At 45.2% G+C, this 12552-nt stretch overlaps 1 protein-coding gene across 4 annotated transcripts in view; it reads right to left on the reverse strand.

The window, feature by feature from the left end:
- Positions 1 to 12552, reverse strand: part of LOC140387925 (uncharacterized) — a 212244-nt gene that overhangs the window by 33190 nt on the left and 166502 nt on the right. For all 4 annotated transcript variants that reach the window (XM_072471244.1, XM_072471240.1, XM_072471241.1 and 1 more), the window contains one exon: positions 8304 to 8421. In XM_072471244.1, the coding sequence (XP_072327345.1) occupies positions 8304 to 8421 (118 nt within the window). The remainder of the gene's footprint in view (positions 1 to 8303; positions 8422 to 12552) is intronic.

The raw sequence follows: 12552 nt of genomic DNA on the forward strand, positions 1-12552 counted from the left end.
ACATTCAGGCATGCATTAGAATTAAAACACGGGAATCTCTAACTATTCTTATCTAAACTATCCTGAGTCAATTAAAAGAATTTACAACAGTATAAACTATACAACAGCAGCATTATATGTCTCTGTATCTTGGCGGTCAAGTACAGGATTTCACATCTTTATTAGAACAAACAAATAAATTAGTCAATGCACTTTATTCACTTAAAGTAAGTGGGGGGTTTGCTGAAGTCTGAGAATAGGGGGTCTGAGGGCATATACCGGAGTGCGGGAGGCTTTCCTTCGCCATTTTAAGTCTTAGTGTCTGGATGACACTGTAGAGTATCGATATGACTAACAGTGCTTCCACGATGTAGGACAGGGAATACCATGTGATAAATTTGTCACACCAGGTTGGTGTATCAGTGGCTGTCTCTGGGTGTGGTGTATGGCAGGGATGGGAAACATTCACAGCCTGTGAGGTAGGGGTCAGGGAGGTCGCGCCCACACGCAACTGGAGGGATCCCGCGAAGATCCAAATGTAGACCATGATGTCTGTCTTCATGTTCTCTTTTTCTTCTTGGTCTTCCTGTGCCTCCTGTTGTTCTGAATTTCCTGTGGACACAAGCATAATATCTGTTATTATCTTGTTTAAGATCTCGTAAGTCTGTCTGTCTGTCCTTTTATTACCAATTGCCCATTAGAATTGTCACCATATGTGACTCCCTCATGTTTTTAAAAAAAAACCAAATATTTTGGGGCAAGACATCCGAGAAAAAAATACTGTCACAGCGCGAGCAGTCTAGCAGCCTGTGTGATTGATGCGGTGAGTGTACCATCCCAGTGTTTGAGGATGTAAATAGCATATGGGAGCAACCTAAGGATCGCCGGAAAACAAACAAAAGAGTTTTGAACCAAAATTTACAAATGGGGTGCATATGGGCCACGGCGGGACAAGAATGGGTGGAGTCCCCGGGTAGGACGGTGACCAGTGCCGTAAGTGCATTACCCGAGCGTAGCTGACCAGATGAGGGTCCTCAGGCAGGGCGGGGACCAGTGCCATTACTCCACTGCCTGAGCGACCGGACAAGAACGGAAAGAATTTGTGTTCATCGTGGATACTGCCTCTTATTACCTTCGAATCAGAAGAGTAGTTATATCGGATGTCTGCCAACAAATTAGTTCCTTTAACTGCCAGTGGGCATTAAAAGAGTTGTGGCGTGGGGCCATGAATAAACTTTAAGTGCACAAACATTCAACATTTAAAGTAACAAACATTTAAAGTAACAAACTAACATAACAAAATCGGGCAGGCTCCATCAGAAGGACACCGTAAATCTCCATCGGTTCCTTTTTGCCATCATCTGGACACCTCATTGCTCTATAGCGAACAGAGTCGCAAAGGGGCTCGACTGGTGGGAGTGAGACTCGGAGTCATCATCTCCTCCCGGTTGCCACGCTCGTGACTGGAGTAGCTGTGCCAAAGCTGCCTGGAGCGAAGTGGGGTCCATCTCATCATTCCGGATGAGTCTGTAAGAATTGTCGCGGTGTAAATGTTTTGTGTCGAGGTTGGGGGTGGTAGGGGGCAATCCATAGTCATCGGGCGGTGGGTCCGGATCAGGGGCTTTGATGTACGTGGTCTCAAAGGGATCGAACGAATCCTGTTCTGAGTCGCTGGGAGTGGGGCCTGGTGCAGGAGTGTAATCGTGTCGGGGTGCCATGGGGCTGTCGCTGTCGGTGCTGGATGAATGAAGGGAGAGGCGGAGTCATGCCTCTGGGGGTGGATGGAAGTGGTGTCCGAGGATGGGCTGGACTGGTTGGGGGAGGATAGGAATAGGTCGTCCATGGGCAGGGCGTGGTCATCTGCTGCTGCAAGTGAGATGTGGTGTGAGTGGTTGTTCTGTGTGCCATAAGCCTTAAGCTGGTTTATGTGAAACCATCCAGACTTGCCATTTGGATAGGTGATCTTATATACGGAGGGGCTGACTTTATCAGAAATGGAGTAGGGTCCTGCAAATTTGGGGGAGAGGAATGAACTGGGGTTGTATAGAGATAGCATGACCTGCTGCCCTACTACTTGCATTTACATTATCGAGAATCTGCTGTACTGCTTTCTCATGGGTGAGGGCGGTGACTGTGGGGCTGTCCAAATCAAGCCCTAAAAAGTATTCTGTCCCCTTCATGGGTCATCCGGTCATGAGGGTGTGGGGGGTGTACCTGTCAAAGTGGATACCGTGTTCCTTATCAACATTAGTGCAAAGGGGAGAAGTGTGTCCCATGTGGTATTGTGCTGTTGCACCATTTTCCTGAGGGTTGCCTTGAGAGTTCTATTCATTCTCTCTACCATTCCGCTTGATTGGGGGTGATATGCAATGTGGAATTTTTGGCGGATGCAGAAAATTGTAAGGACATTTTTCATGACGCGTCCTGTGAAATGTGCGCCTTGGTCTGACTCTATGCTACGAGGAAGTCCCCATCTTGTGAAGATGTGCTGCATTAGGATCTTGGCTGTTGTTTTTGGCGTGTTAGTTCTGGATGGAAAAGCTTCCACCCATTTCGTGAAGGTGTCGATGACCACAAACACATACTTAAAACCATTCTTGCAGGGGAGTAGGGGTCCTATGTAATCAATCTGTAAATTCGTCCAGAGGCCATTAACAGGGCGGGTGTGACTGAGCTGACCTTTCCTTGCATATCTGTCCGGATTGTTCTGGGCGCAGTTTTCAATGTAGTGCGTTACATTGGATTTTAAATCGAGCCACCAGCAGAGAGGTCTGAGGTGGGCAAGGGTTGCTTCTAAGCCTTGATGTCCATGGTTGTCATGGAATTGGCAAATAATTTGGTTTCTGTCCTGGGTAGGGACTACATAAATACCTTCTTTTAAAATTATACCGTCATGTGTTGTCAAAGTGTTCTTGTATTTATCGTAGGGGACTGGTAAGTTGCCTTTTAAAACTTCCCTGAGCTGTGCGTCTTTCTTTTGGGCCTGAGCTAAATCTTGAATGTTGGTCTGTGAGACCTGGACCGCGTGTACTGGGGCACTCTCGGAGGGATTCCAAAAGTGACCGTGTCTGGAACCTGCCTTTGCTAGGGCGTCTGCCTTAACGTTACCAGGGGGGGGGGAAGAATGATGGTGGCTATGAACTTTAATGATACCATATTTCCGACCTTTAGCTGTCCTGAGAATATGCTGGTGTAATGGGGCTGAGGTGGGGGGTTTTCATCCGCGGAAACAAATCCTCTAGATTCCCACAGGGGTAGAAATTCCGTTAAACTATTGCAGACATATAAGCTGTTGGAGTATATGTCGGCTGGGGTCGGGAAGGGCTGCCACGACTGAGGGGTCGAGGCTCAAACTGTGAGCTTCACTTGCTCTTTTTCATCCAGGCTGTGCATGGTCGCCTGTTGTTTGACTCTTGCGAAATAATGGTGTGGGTCTGATGTGGGTAGGAACGGTGTTATCTTATCACACGCGTCCCTTAATTGAGTGACGGTTAATGGGGTGGTGTACCGAAAATCTGGGTCTCCGTCTGTTGTGGCCCTGCGCTGTGTGGTAACAGGGTTCTTGGGGTGGGAGTGCTTTTCTTTTCTGAGGTTTGTCCTGAGTACATGTGCCATGTACATATCTATGGGCAGTCTCATTTAACTCCTGCCAATCGGGGCCATTTTCCTGATCTAACTGGAGTCCAAATGTATTCTGGAATCCATTTTGTACAGAAAGCAGGGATTGCAGATCTGCAATTTGTTTTTGGCAATTGGCGTGGTCTACCGAGCTCTGCCTTTGTTCCGTCGTGGAACTGTGGAGTGCTCGTAGAGCTGCTTTTAAATCGTTACATTGTTTCTGTAATTGCTCGACTTGGTGTTCTGTCTCTTCTCGTACCAACACCGCTCGTTGCGTGTCTTGGTAGGCCTTATCGTATTGTGACTGAAAGCTGCTTAGGGGAGCAAGACAAGATTGGTGTGCCCGTTTGACATCAGCCATCTCCTTGTCCTTCGCCGCTAACTGCTCTCTAAGTTGCCTGTTAACTTTTTCGCGCTCACTAACATCTCCCTCACTATTCTTATCCCTCTCTTCAATCGCTCAGCGGAGCGTCCTCACGACCTCCTCTGTGCCTCGCAATTGTGCCAAGCAGGACACGATTGCCATTGGCTTACGAGCTTTCCCTAAGCTTTTCTTATGAATCTCGGTCAGGTTCTCCCACCAAGTATGCCCGATACTTCCGGGACCTGTTTCATCGTTTGCACAAAATTCGCTCCAAAGGGGCCATCCTTTCCCTTTGAGATATTTTCTAATTTCCTCTTCCCATACGGGACACTGTCCTACTCTACTGGTCACTGCGACCTCAAATTCCTGGGGGTTCATAAGGCGTTCCATTGCCTTCATTGCCATTTCTACTGCTATCTATAGGTTTGTACCGAATTTGGAACAGGGGGGGAATAAAGCGGTGATGTAAACACGGGTACGGCTTACGCTACTTTCCGGTCTACAAAACACCCGACAGTTTCACGCAACAAAATCTACCAAGTTTTGATCTATCCCTTGTTAGTACGCATGCAAATAACACACTTCCGAATCTTGGTGGTTTGATCAATATTGGTCTCACGCTTGTGGTTTTTCTTTTTCCAAGTGGATTTCTAATTCAAATTTGGGTTCTCCCAGAGTGACAAAGTCACTTCTAGGTCGAGTCCCGTCAGATGTCGCCAGTAATGCTGCTCTGTTTATTTGGTTATAAATATGGCGGTGAATATGGTCGCCTTTCTTAATCCCAATTATGAGTGTACTTTCAGAGTCGCCAGGTATCTCTCGATACCGCCACAAGGTTCAACCCGAATACCGATCAAAGAGCCAACACACCAGTTAGTTAGTTCAAAGTCAATACTATTTATTTACACACGGTAAGATCTACTCATGCACGATAATACTACAAGCTAAACTATCTCTAACGCTAACACCTATACTTAACTTCGGGTGCCCACTTAGTCAGAGGAACAATGGCCGTTGTTCGGATCTGAGTCTGTTGGGTTCGAAGAGATAACAGGAGTACAGCTAAGGTCGTCCGTCTGGTAGCGAGCGTTGACCTTGAACTTACTTGCTTCTGGTGATGCTGGTGGATGGGTCTCTCCACTTGGGAGCCGAATCCAAGAGGCTGAATCTCTGGTGGAGTTCCTTCTTATACTTGGAGGGGTTTCGCGCGCTTTTAGGCAGGCCTTAAACTTGGTCCCAATTAATTGGACAGCTTCTTGACCATTGTCATCGATTAAAACCAATAAAGGGGTGGGTGCCCTGATGGCTGGGCGTGTCCTAGGTGGCCATTGGCCTTGCTTTGTTTGTGCTTTTCGGTTGGGGTACTGGTGTCGGGATGTCTGCGACAGTATCAACTACCTGAGTATTAGTCCCTTGTTCCTCGGAGATGGGCCATCAATATGTTAATCGACCCAGAGTTTCGATTCCGTCTGCTGACTGCTTTCCAAATATACATTCAGGCTCTGTGCCTGCTTGTTGCTTAGTAATGTCCACATTTCCCTATAGTCTCTGTGAGTGTCCATTTTGTATTCTGAAAGTGGCCACCCCAGATGGCTACAGCGTGTGTGAGTTTGAATGTGAGTGAGTGACTGTGAGTGAATATATATATTTGAGTGTGAGTGAGCATGTGTGAGTGAATGTATATATGAGTGTGAGTGTGTGTGTGTGAGTGAATGTATATATGAGTGTGAGTGAGTGAATGTATATATGAGTGTGAGTGAGTGTGTGTGAGTGAATGTGTGTGTATGTGAGTGAATGTATATATGAGTGTGAGTGAGCGGGTGAGTTTGAGTGTGTGTATGAGTGTGTGAGTGAATGTATATATAAGTGTGAGTGAATGTATATATGAGTGTGAGTGAGCTTGCAAGAGTTTGAATGTGTGTGTCTGAGTGAATGTATGAGTGTGTGGGTGAATGTATATATGAGTGTGAGTGAGCATGGGTGAGTTTGAGTGTGAGTGTGTATGAGTGACTGTATGAGTGTGTGAGTGAATGTATATTATAAGTGTGAGTGTATGTATATATGAGTGTGAGTGAGCGTAAGTGAATGCATATATGAGTGTGTGAGCATGTGAGAGTTTGAGTGTAAGTGTGTGAGTAAATGTATGAGTGTGTCAGTGAATGTGTGTGTATATATATATATATATATATGAGCGTTTGTGACTGTATATATGAATGTGTGAGTGGGTGTGATTGAATGTATATATGAATGTACATATAAGTGTGAGTGTGTGTATATATGAGTGTGAGTGAGCATGTGTGAGTGAATGTATATGAGTGTGAGTGAGTGTGTGTGAGTGAATGGGTGTGAGTGTGAGTGAGCGTGTGTGAGTTTGAGTGAGTGACTATGAGTGTGTGAGCGAATGTATATATAAGTATGAGTGAATGTAAATATGAGTGTGAGTTTGAGTGAGTGCGTGTGAGTAAATATATGAGTGTGAGAGTGAATGTATATGTGAGTGTGAGTGAACGTATATGAGTTTGAGTGTGTGTGAGTGACTGTATGAGTGTGTGAGTGAATGTATATTCTAAGTGTGAGTGCATGTCTATATGAGTGTGAGTGAGCTTGCAAGAGTTTGTGTGTGTGTGTCTGAGTGAATGTATGAGTGTGTGGGTGAATGTATATATGAGTGTGAGTGAGCATGAGTGAGTTTGAGTGTGAGTGTGTGTGAGTGAATGTATGAGTGTGTGAGTGAATGTATATGAGTGTGAGTGAGCATATGTGAGTTTGAATGTGTGTGTGACTGCATGAGTGTGTGAGTGAATGTAGGTATGAGTGTGAGTGAGCATGTGTGAGTGAGTGTATATATGAGTGTGAGTGAGCGTGTGTGAATGAGTGTATATATGAATGTGAGTGAGCATGTGAGAGTGAGTGTATATATGAGTGTGTGAGCTTGTGTGAGTGAGTGTATATATGAATATGAGTGAGCGTGTGAGAGTGAGTGTATATATGAGTGTGAGTGAGTGTATATATGAATGTGAGTGAGCGTGGGAGAGTGAGTGTATATATGAGTGTGTGAGCGTGTGTGAGTGAGTGTATATATGAGTGTGAGTGAGCATGTGTGTGTGAGTGTATATATGAATGTGAGTGAGCGTGTGAGAGTGAGTGTATATATGAGAGTGAGTGAGCGTGTGAGAGTGAGTGTATATATAAGTGTGAGTGAGCCTGTGTGAATGAGTGTATATATGAATATGAGTGAGCGTGTGAGAGTGAGTGTATATATGAGTGTGAGTGAGCGTGTGTGAGTGAGTGTATATATGAATGTGAGTGAGCGTGTGAGAGTGAGTGTATATATGAGTGTGTGAGCGTGTGTGAGTGAGTGTATATATGAATGTGAGTGAGCGTGTGAGAGTGAATGTATATATGAGAGTGAGTGAGCGTGTGAGAGTGAGTGTATATATGAGTGTGAGTGAGCTTGTGTGAATGAGTGTATATATGAATATGAGTGAGCGTGTGAGAGTGAGTGTATATATGAGTGTGTGAGCGTGTGTGAGTGAGTGTATATATGAGTGTGAGTGAGCATGTGTGTGTGAGTGTATATATGAATGTGAGTGAGCGTGTGAGAGTGAATGTATATATGAGAGTGAGTGAGCGTGTGAGAGTGAGTGTATATATGAGTGTGAGTGAGCTTGTGTGAATGAGTGTATATATGAATATGAGTGAGTGTGTGAGAGTGAGTGTATATATGAGTGTGAGTGAGCGTGTGTGAGTGAGTGTATATATGAATGTGAGTGAGCGTGTGAGAGTGAGTGTATATATGAGTGTGTGAGCTTGTGTGAGTGAGTGTATATATGAATATGAGTGAGCGTGTGAGAGTGAGTGTATATATGAGTGTGAGTGAGTGTATATGTGAATGTGAGTGAGCATGTGAGAGTGAGTGTATATATGAGTGTGAGTGAGCATGTGAGAGTGAGTGTGTATATGAGTGTGAGTGAGCGTGTGTGAGTGAGTGTATATATGAATGTGAGTGAGCGTGTGAGAGTGTATATATAAGTGTGTGAGCGTGTGAGAGTGAGTGTATATATGAATGTGAGTGAGCATGTGAGAGTGAGTGTATATATGAGTGTGTGAGCGTGTGAGAGTGAGTGTATATATGAGTGTGAGTGAGCGTGTGTGAGTGAGTGTATATATGAGTGTGAGTGAGTGTATATATGAGTGTGAGTGAGTGTATATATGAGTGTGAGTGAGGCTGTGTGTGTGTGTGTGTGAGAGATTGTGCGTGTTAGAATGGGAATGAGTGAAGATGGGAGCGTGAAAGTGTATGGCCATACACTGGTACACATATTATATTAGAGTCTCCTACCTGCGGCTCTGCTGTTCCATTTGTTGCAATCGTTCCCTCAGCTGTTTGTTATCGTCCTGCAGAACTCGACACTCTTGAGCCAGATTCCGACACTCGACCTGCAGACTCTGCACCGCACCTGTTATATACACAGCTCAAATATCAACACAAACGTGCAAGCAGGCAACCATTTCTGGGCAGGCATTCCAAGTCCTAACAATCAACCCTTGCATGAAAAACATTCTTCCAATCTCCCCCTTCATTTTTTAGTGATGATCTTACACAGAAACACACACAAGTTACAACACTGAAACAGGCCATTTGGCCCAATCAGTCTTAACTTTCACATGAGAAAACAGTCCGAACCACATTTTACCGCCCCACTCCCATACCCTTTCAACTTGCTTTCCTTCATCTTGATGTCTAACCTAATCTTCAATGTCCTCCCTCAGTCCCACCTTGCTTTTAATTCTTTTTACTGTTCCTCTGAATATCTTACGTTACAGTTCCTGAGTATATTTTAAGAAAAATCCTTATATTCCCTCTTAACTTCTTTAACTCCCTCTTAACCACGTGCTTATTTTCTCTATTAATTCTTCATTATTAATATTCAAATATTCTAATAATCATAAATGGAAAGCAATTATAATTGATTTCAATTCATTTCTGTTCCATAACATCCCAAAATTATTATTAGTTTCCTGTTTTTAATTAATTATAGAATGATACAACACAGGAGAAGGCCATTCTGCCCATTGTGACTCTGCTGGTTCTTTGGTAGAGTTATCTCTTTAATCCCACTCTCTGCCCTTTTCCATTGGCCTATAATTTATTTCTGCAGTGGATCGAGACATGGAATGGAGGCTTCCAGTGGTTAACAAGGGTTTATTGATGAACGGGAAAGGCAAGTAAGTAACTGGCACAGAACACAATAGAACAGGTCTGGTCACTTCAGTTCCAGGTCCACACTGCCTGGGTCCACACTGCTTGGGATCCGGCTCCCAGGGCCCCGAGCAAACTCCCTATAGTCCGGGGTTCATGCACTCCTGCGCAATTGGCCCCAAGCCAGTCATGTGGTCCTTCAAGCCTGCCCCTTAAACGGGCCACACTACCACATCCCCCGCCCCCCCCCCCCCCGCCTTAAGTCCCTTATAACATACTACACAAAAACTATGTACAGAGTTTACGTACATGGCAAAGGGAAAGAGAATCTATCAAACAGTCAATCGGTCCGGAGACCTCCCAGTCCTCACAGACCACTCACAGGATCGGCATCCTTCAAAGCAATTAAATTGTGAGCAGCTGGTTACACTTCAGGAGGGACCATCTCAATGACAGTCGAGCTGGCCTCCTCGGCTTCCAAAGGTGCAGCTGGCTGAGTGGATTCAGGAGTCCACGGCTCCATTTGGTCAGAAACATTAACAGGAGTGTTGATAACACCAGTGGAACCTTTTGGCTCCAAATTGGGGGTCGTCACCCCCCAACTCCTGAAGTGCTCGACATGCTTTTTGACAGTCCTTCCATTTACTCTGACCACGTATGAGACCAGCCCTGACTGGGCCACAATCCATCCAGCTAACCACGGCGGCCCCAAGGCAATACCGGGAATCCAACCCGGAATGACCTGTAGCCTCTCTGCGTAGCCCATGGACTTCGCTGGGGGGGGGCTTGCCATTCCTTCACCCTTCCCGCAAATTCGGAAACATGAGATCCAAACGGGCGACAGCCCATGAGCAGCTCAGCAGGTGTGACCCCTGTGGTGGTGTGGGGGGTTGAACTATACGACAATAAAAAATTGGCCAATCGTTGGCATAGCAGTTTGTCAGTCTGTTTCCGCATTGTATTCTTGAAGGCCTGAACGGTTCTCTCAGCCAAACTGTTAGACGGAGGATGGTGCGGGGCCGTCCTTGTGTGTCGTATGCCATTGGCTCAGAATAAAACCTGGAAGTAGTCGCCCGTAAAAGAGTGGCACTGTCCAACACAGTGGATTGCAGAAGTCCATGAATAGCAAACACTCGGCGCAAGGCATCCATCGTAGTCGCCACGGTTGTGGTCCCCATCTCCTGTATAGACAGACATTTAGAGTGGGCATCCACCAAGACTATAAACATCCTGCCCATGAAAGGACCTGCGTAGTCAACGTGGACCCAGATCCATGGACGACCTAGCCATTCCTAAGGGCGGAGAGTGGCCGACGGAGGTAGGGGCTACTGTGTTTGACAAGGGTGGCACTGTTGTACTAATTTTTCAATGGCTTTATCAATGCTTGGCCACCATATGTAGCTGCGTGCCAGCATCTTAATCTTTGTCTTCCCTGGGTGGAATATTATGGGTGGGCACAATGCAGCTCCTGTAAGAAGTGTCCCCTGGTTGGAGGCAGGACGACTACTCGTGATTCTCAATTAATTTTGTTTTCCAATTAAGGGGCAATTTAGCGTGGCCAATCCACCTACCCTGCACATCTTTGGGTTGTGGGGGCAAAACCCACGCAAACACGGGGAGAATGTGCAAACTCCACACGGACAGTGACCTGGGGCCGGGATCGAACCTGGGACCTTGGCGTCGTGAGGCAGCAGTGCTAGCCACTGCACCACCGTGCTGCCCGTCTCCCGGATTATTGCAAAAAAATTATCATCTCTTTTAAAAGGATTCTACAGTCCCTTGTACTAATGTCTCCTTCCACCTCCCATCACCTAGCTGACTCCTTGTATTCTTAAACTCTATCCTAATCCAATTTGGTCTTCTAGTTTTTGGACTAAAATTTTTCCTTTAGAACCAAATTGGTTCTTAAACCTTAATTTGTGGTCACAACTTACAAGAAGCTCACTCACATTTAGCTCACCTACCTGATCCATTCCATTACTCATAACCAGATCTAGCAACACATCTGCCTCGCAACCTATTGCTTGAGGAAGAGATCTATACGCATCTTAAAAATTCCATTCCCCCCCATCGCTTCTCGGCCTTTTGGCTAAGATGAGCGTGAGGTCAGGTGTAATGCCTGGATCTGGTATGTCTCTCTTGTGGAAACCATGAATTGGAATCAATTTGAATTGCTGTTTGGAGCAGGCATTGAGCTGGACTAGGGGTTTGCCCCTGTCCACACTCTGAGCTCTGGCTTTGTAACTCTGATAAAGTAATTTAAAAAATAATTAATTTTAAAAAAATTCCATTCCCATTTCTCCATTTACCGCCATTCCGTCCTGATGGACAAGTGTGTAATTACATTTCACAAGGACAATGATGTTGTTATTCCAATTCATTCCACTAATCAGACGCCATTCCTTCCATTTCCTTCCCGCAGTTTGGAGGTGTGCAATGTAGCCGGACTAATATATCAAACACTATTATTTAGCTTTGAGCTGCAAACATGTTGACGGTATCTGTATCTTCTCGGTGTTCAGCTACCCTCGGCAGCGTGTACTCTCTCTCCTTCACCAATATTGCTGCGCCACTCCTTTCTTATTTCCCAGCCCTTTTAAATATATTATATTCAATAATGCTAATTTTACATTCATGTTCCAGTTTACAGCCAGGCTTTTGTTAGAAACGCACAGCACGGAAGGGAGTCCATTCAGCCGATTGAGCCAATCTCAGCTCTCAGTCAGAGCTATCCTATCAGTCCCCTGTTCTCTGTTGCTGCACCCCATCTAAAATTCTACCATTTAATTTCCTTTCACTTCCTACTAATCACACATTTCTGTGTTAAATTTCATCTGTCCTTCTGAAGTTTGTTAATGCTATTAAGCCTACATCTTCCTGTTCAAGACTTCCTTCAGTTTCCCCAGTTAATTTCGACACTCCAATACACTGGGCTAAATCGTTGGCTTTTAAAGCAGACCAAGGCAGGCCAGCAGCGCGGGTTCAATTCCCGTACCAGCCTCCCCGAACAGGCGCCGGAATGTGGCGACTAGGGGCTTTTCACAGTAACTTCATTGAAGCCTACTCGTGACAATAAGCGATTTTCATTTCATTTCATTTCATGTGTTTTAAACACTTCTTTTTAACATTATCCTTTTCCAATGATTTTAATGCCTGAGCTTCAGTCTTTCCCCTGATTACAATGAGCCCCTTTGGCTTTATTGCTTTTGTCCATATCCGTCTTGTTAGGTTGATTTCTGCATTATTTTCATCTATTTCTCTGTTCTCCATTAGCTGACCTTGGTTGGTTTTATTTTTCCAGCGTCTCCACCCTGTGAGTTTCCAAACTTTCTCACTTCTTAATTCTGTTGTTTACTCAGGGCATTAAAGACTTCCCTATTCAGGGGCA

Source organism: Scyliorhinus torazame, chromosome 13 (assembly GCF_047496885.1).
Source record: "Scyliorhinus torazame isolate Kashiwa2021f chromosome 13, sScyTor2.1, whole genome shotgun sequence".
Classification (NCBI taxonomy): domain Eukaryota; kingdom Metazoa; phylum Chordata; class Chondrichthyes; order Carcharhiniformes; family Scyliorhinidae; genus Scyliorhinus; species Scyliorhinus torazame.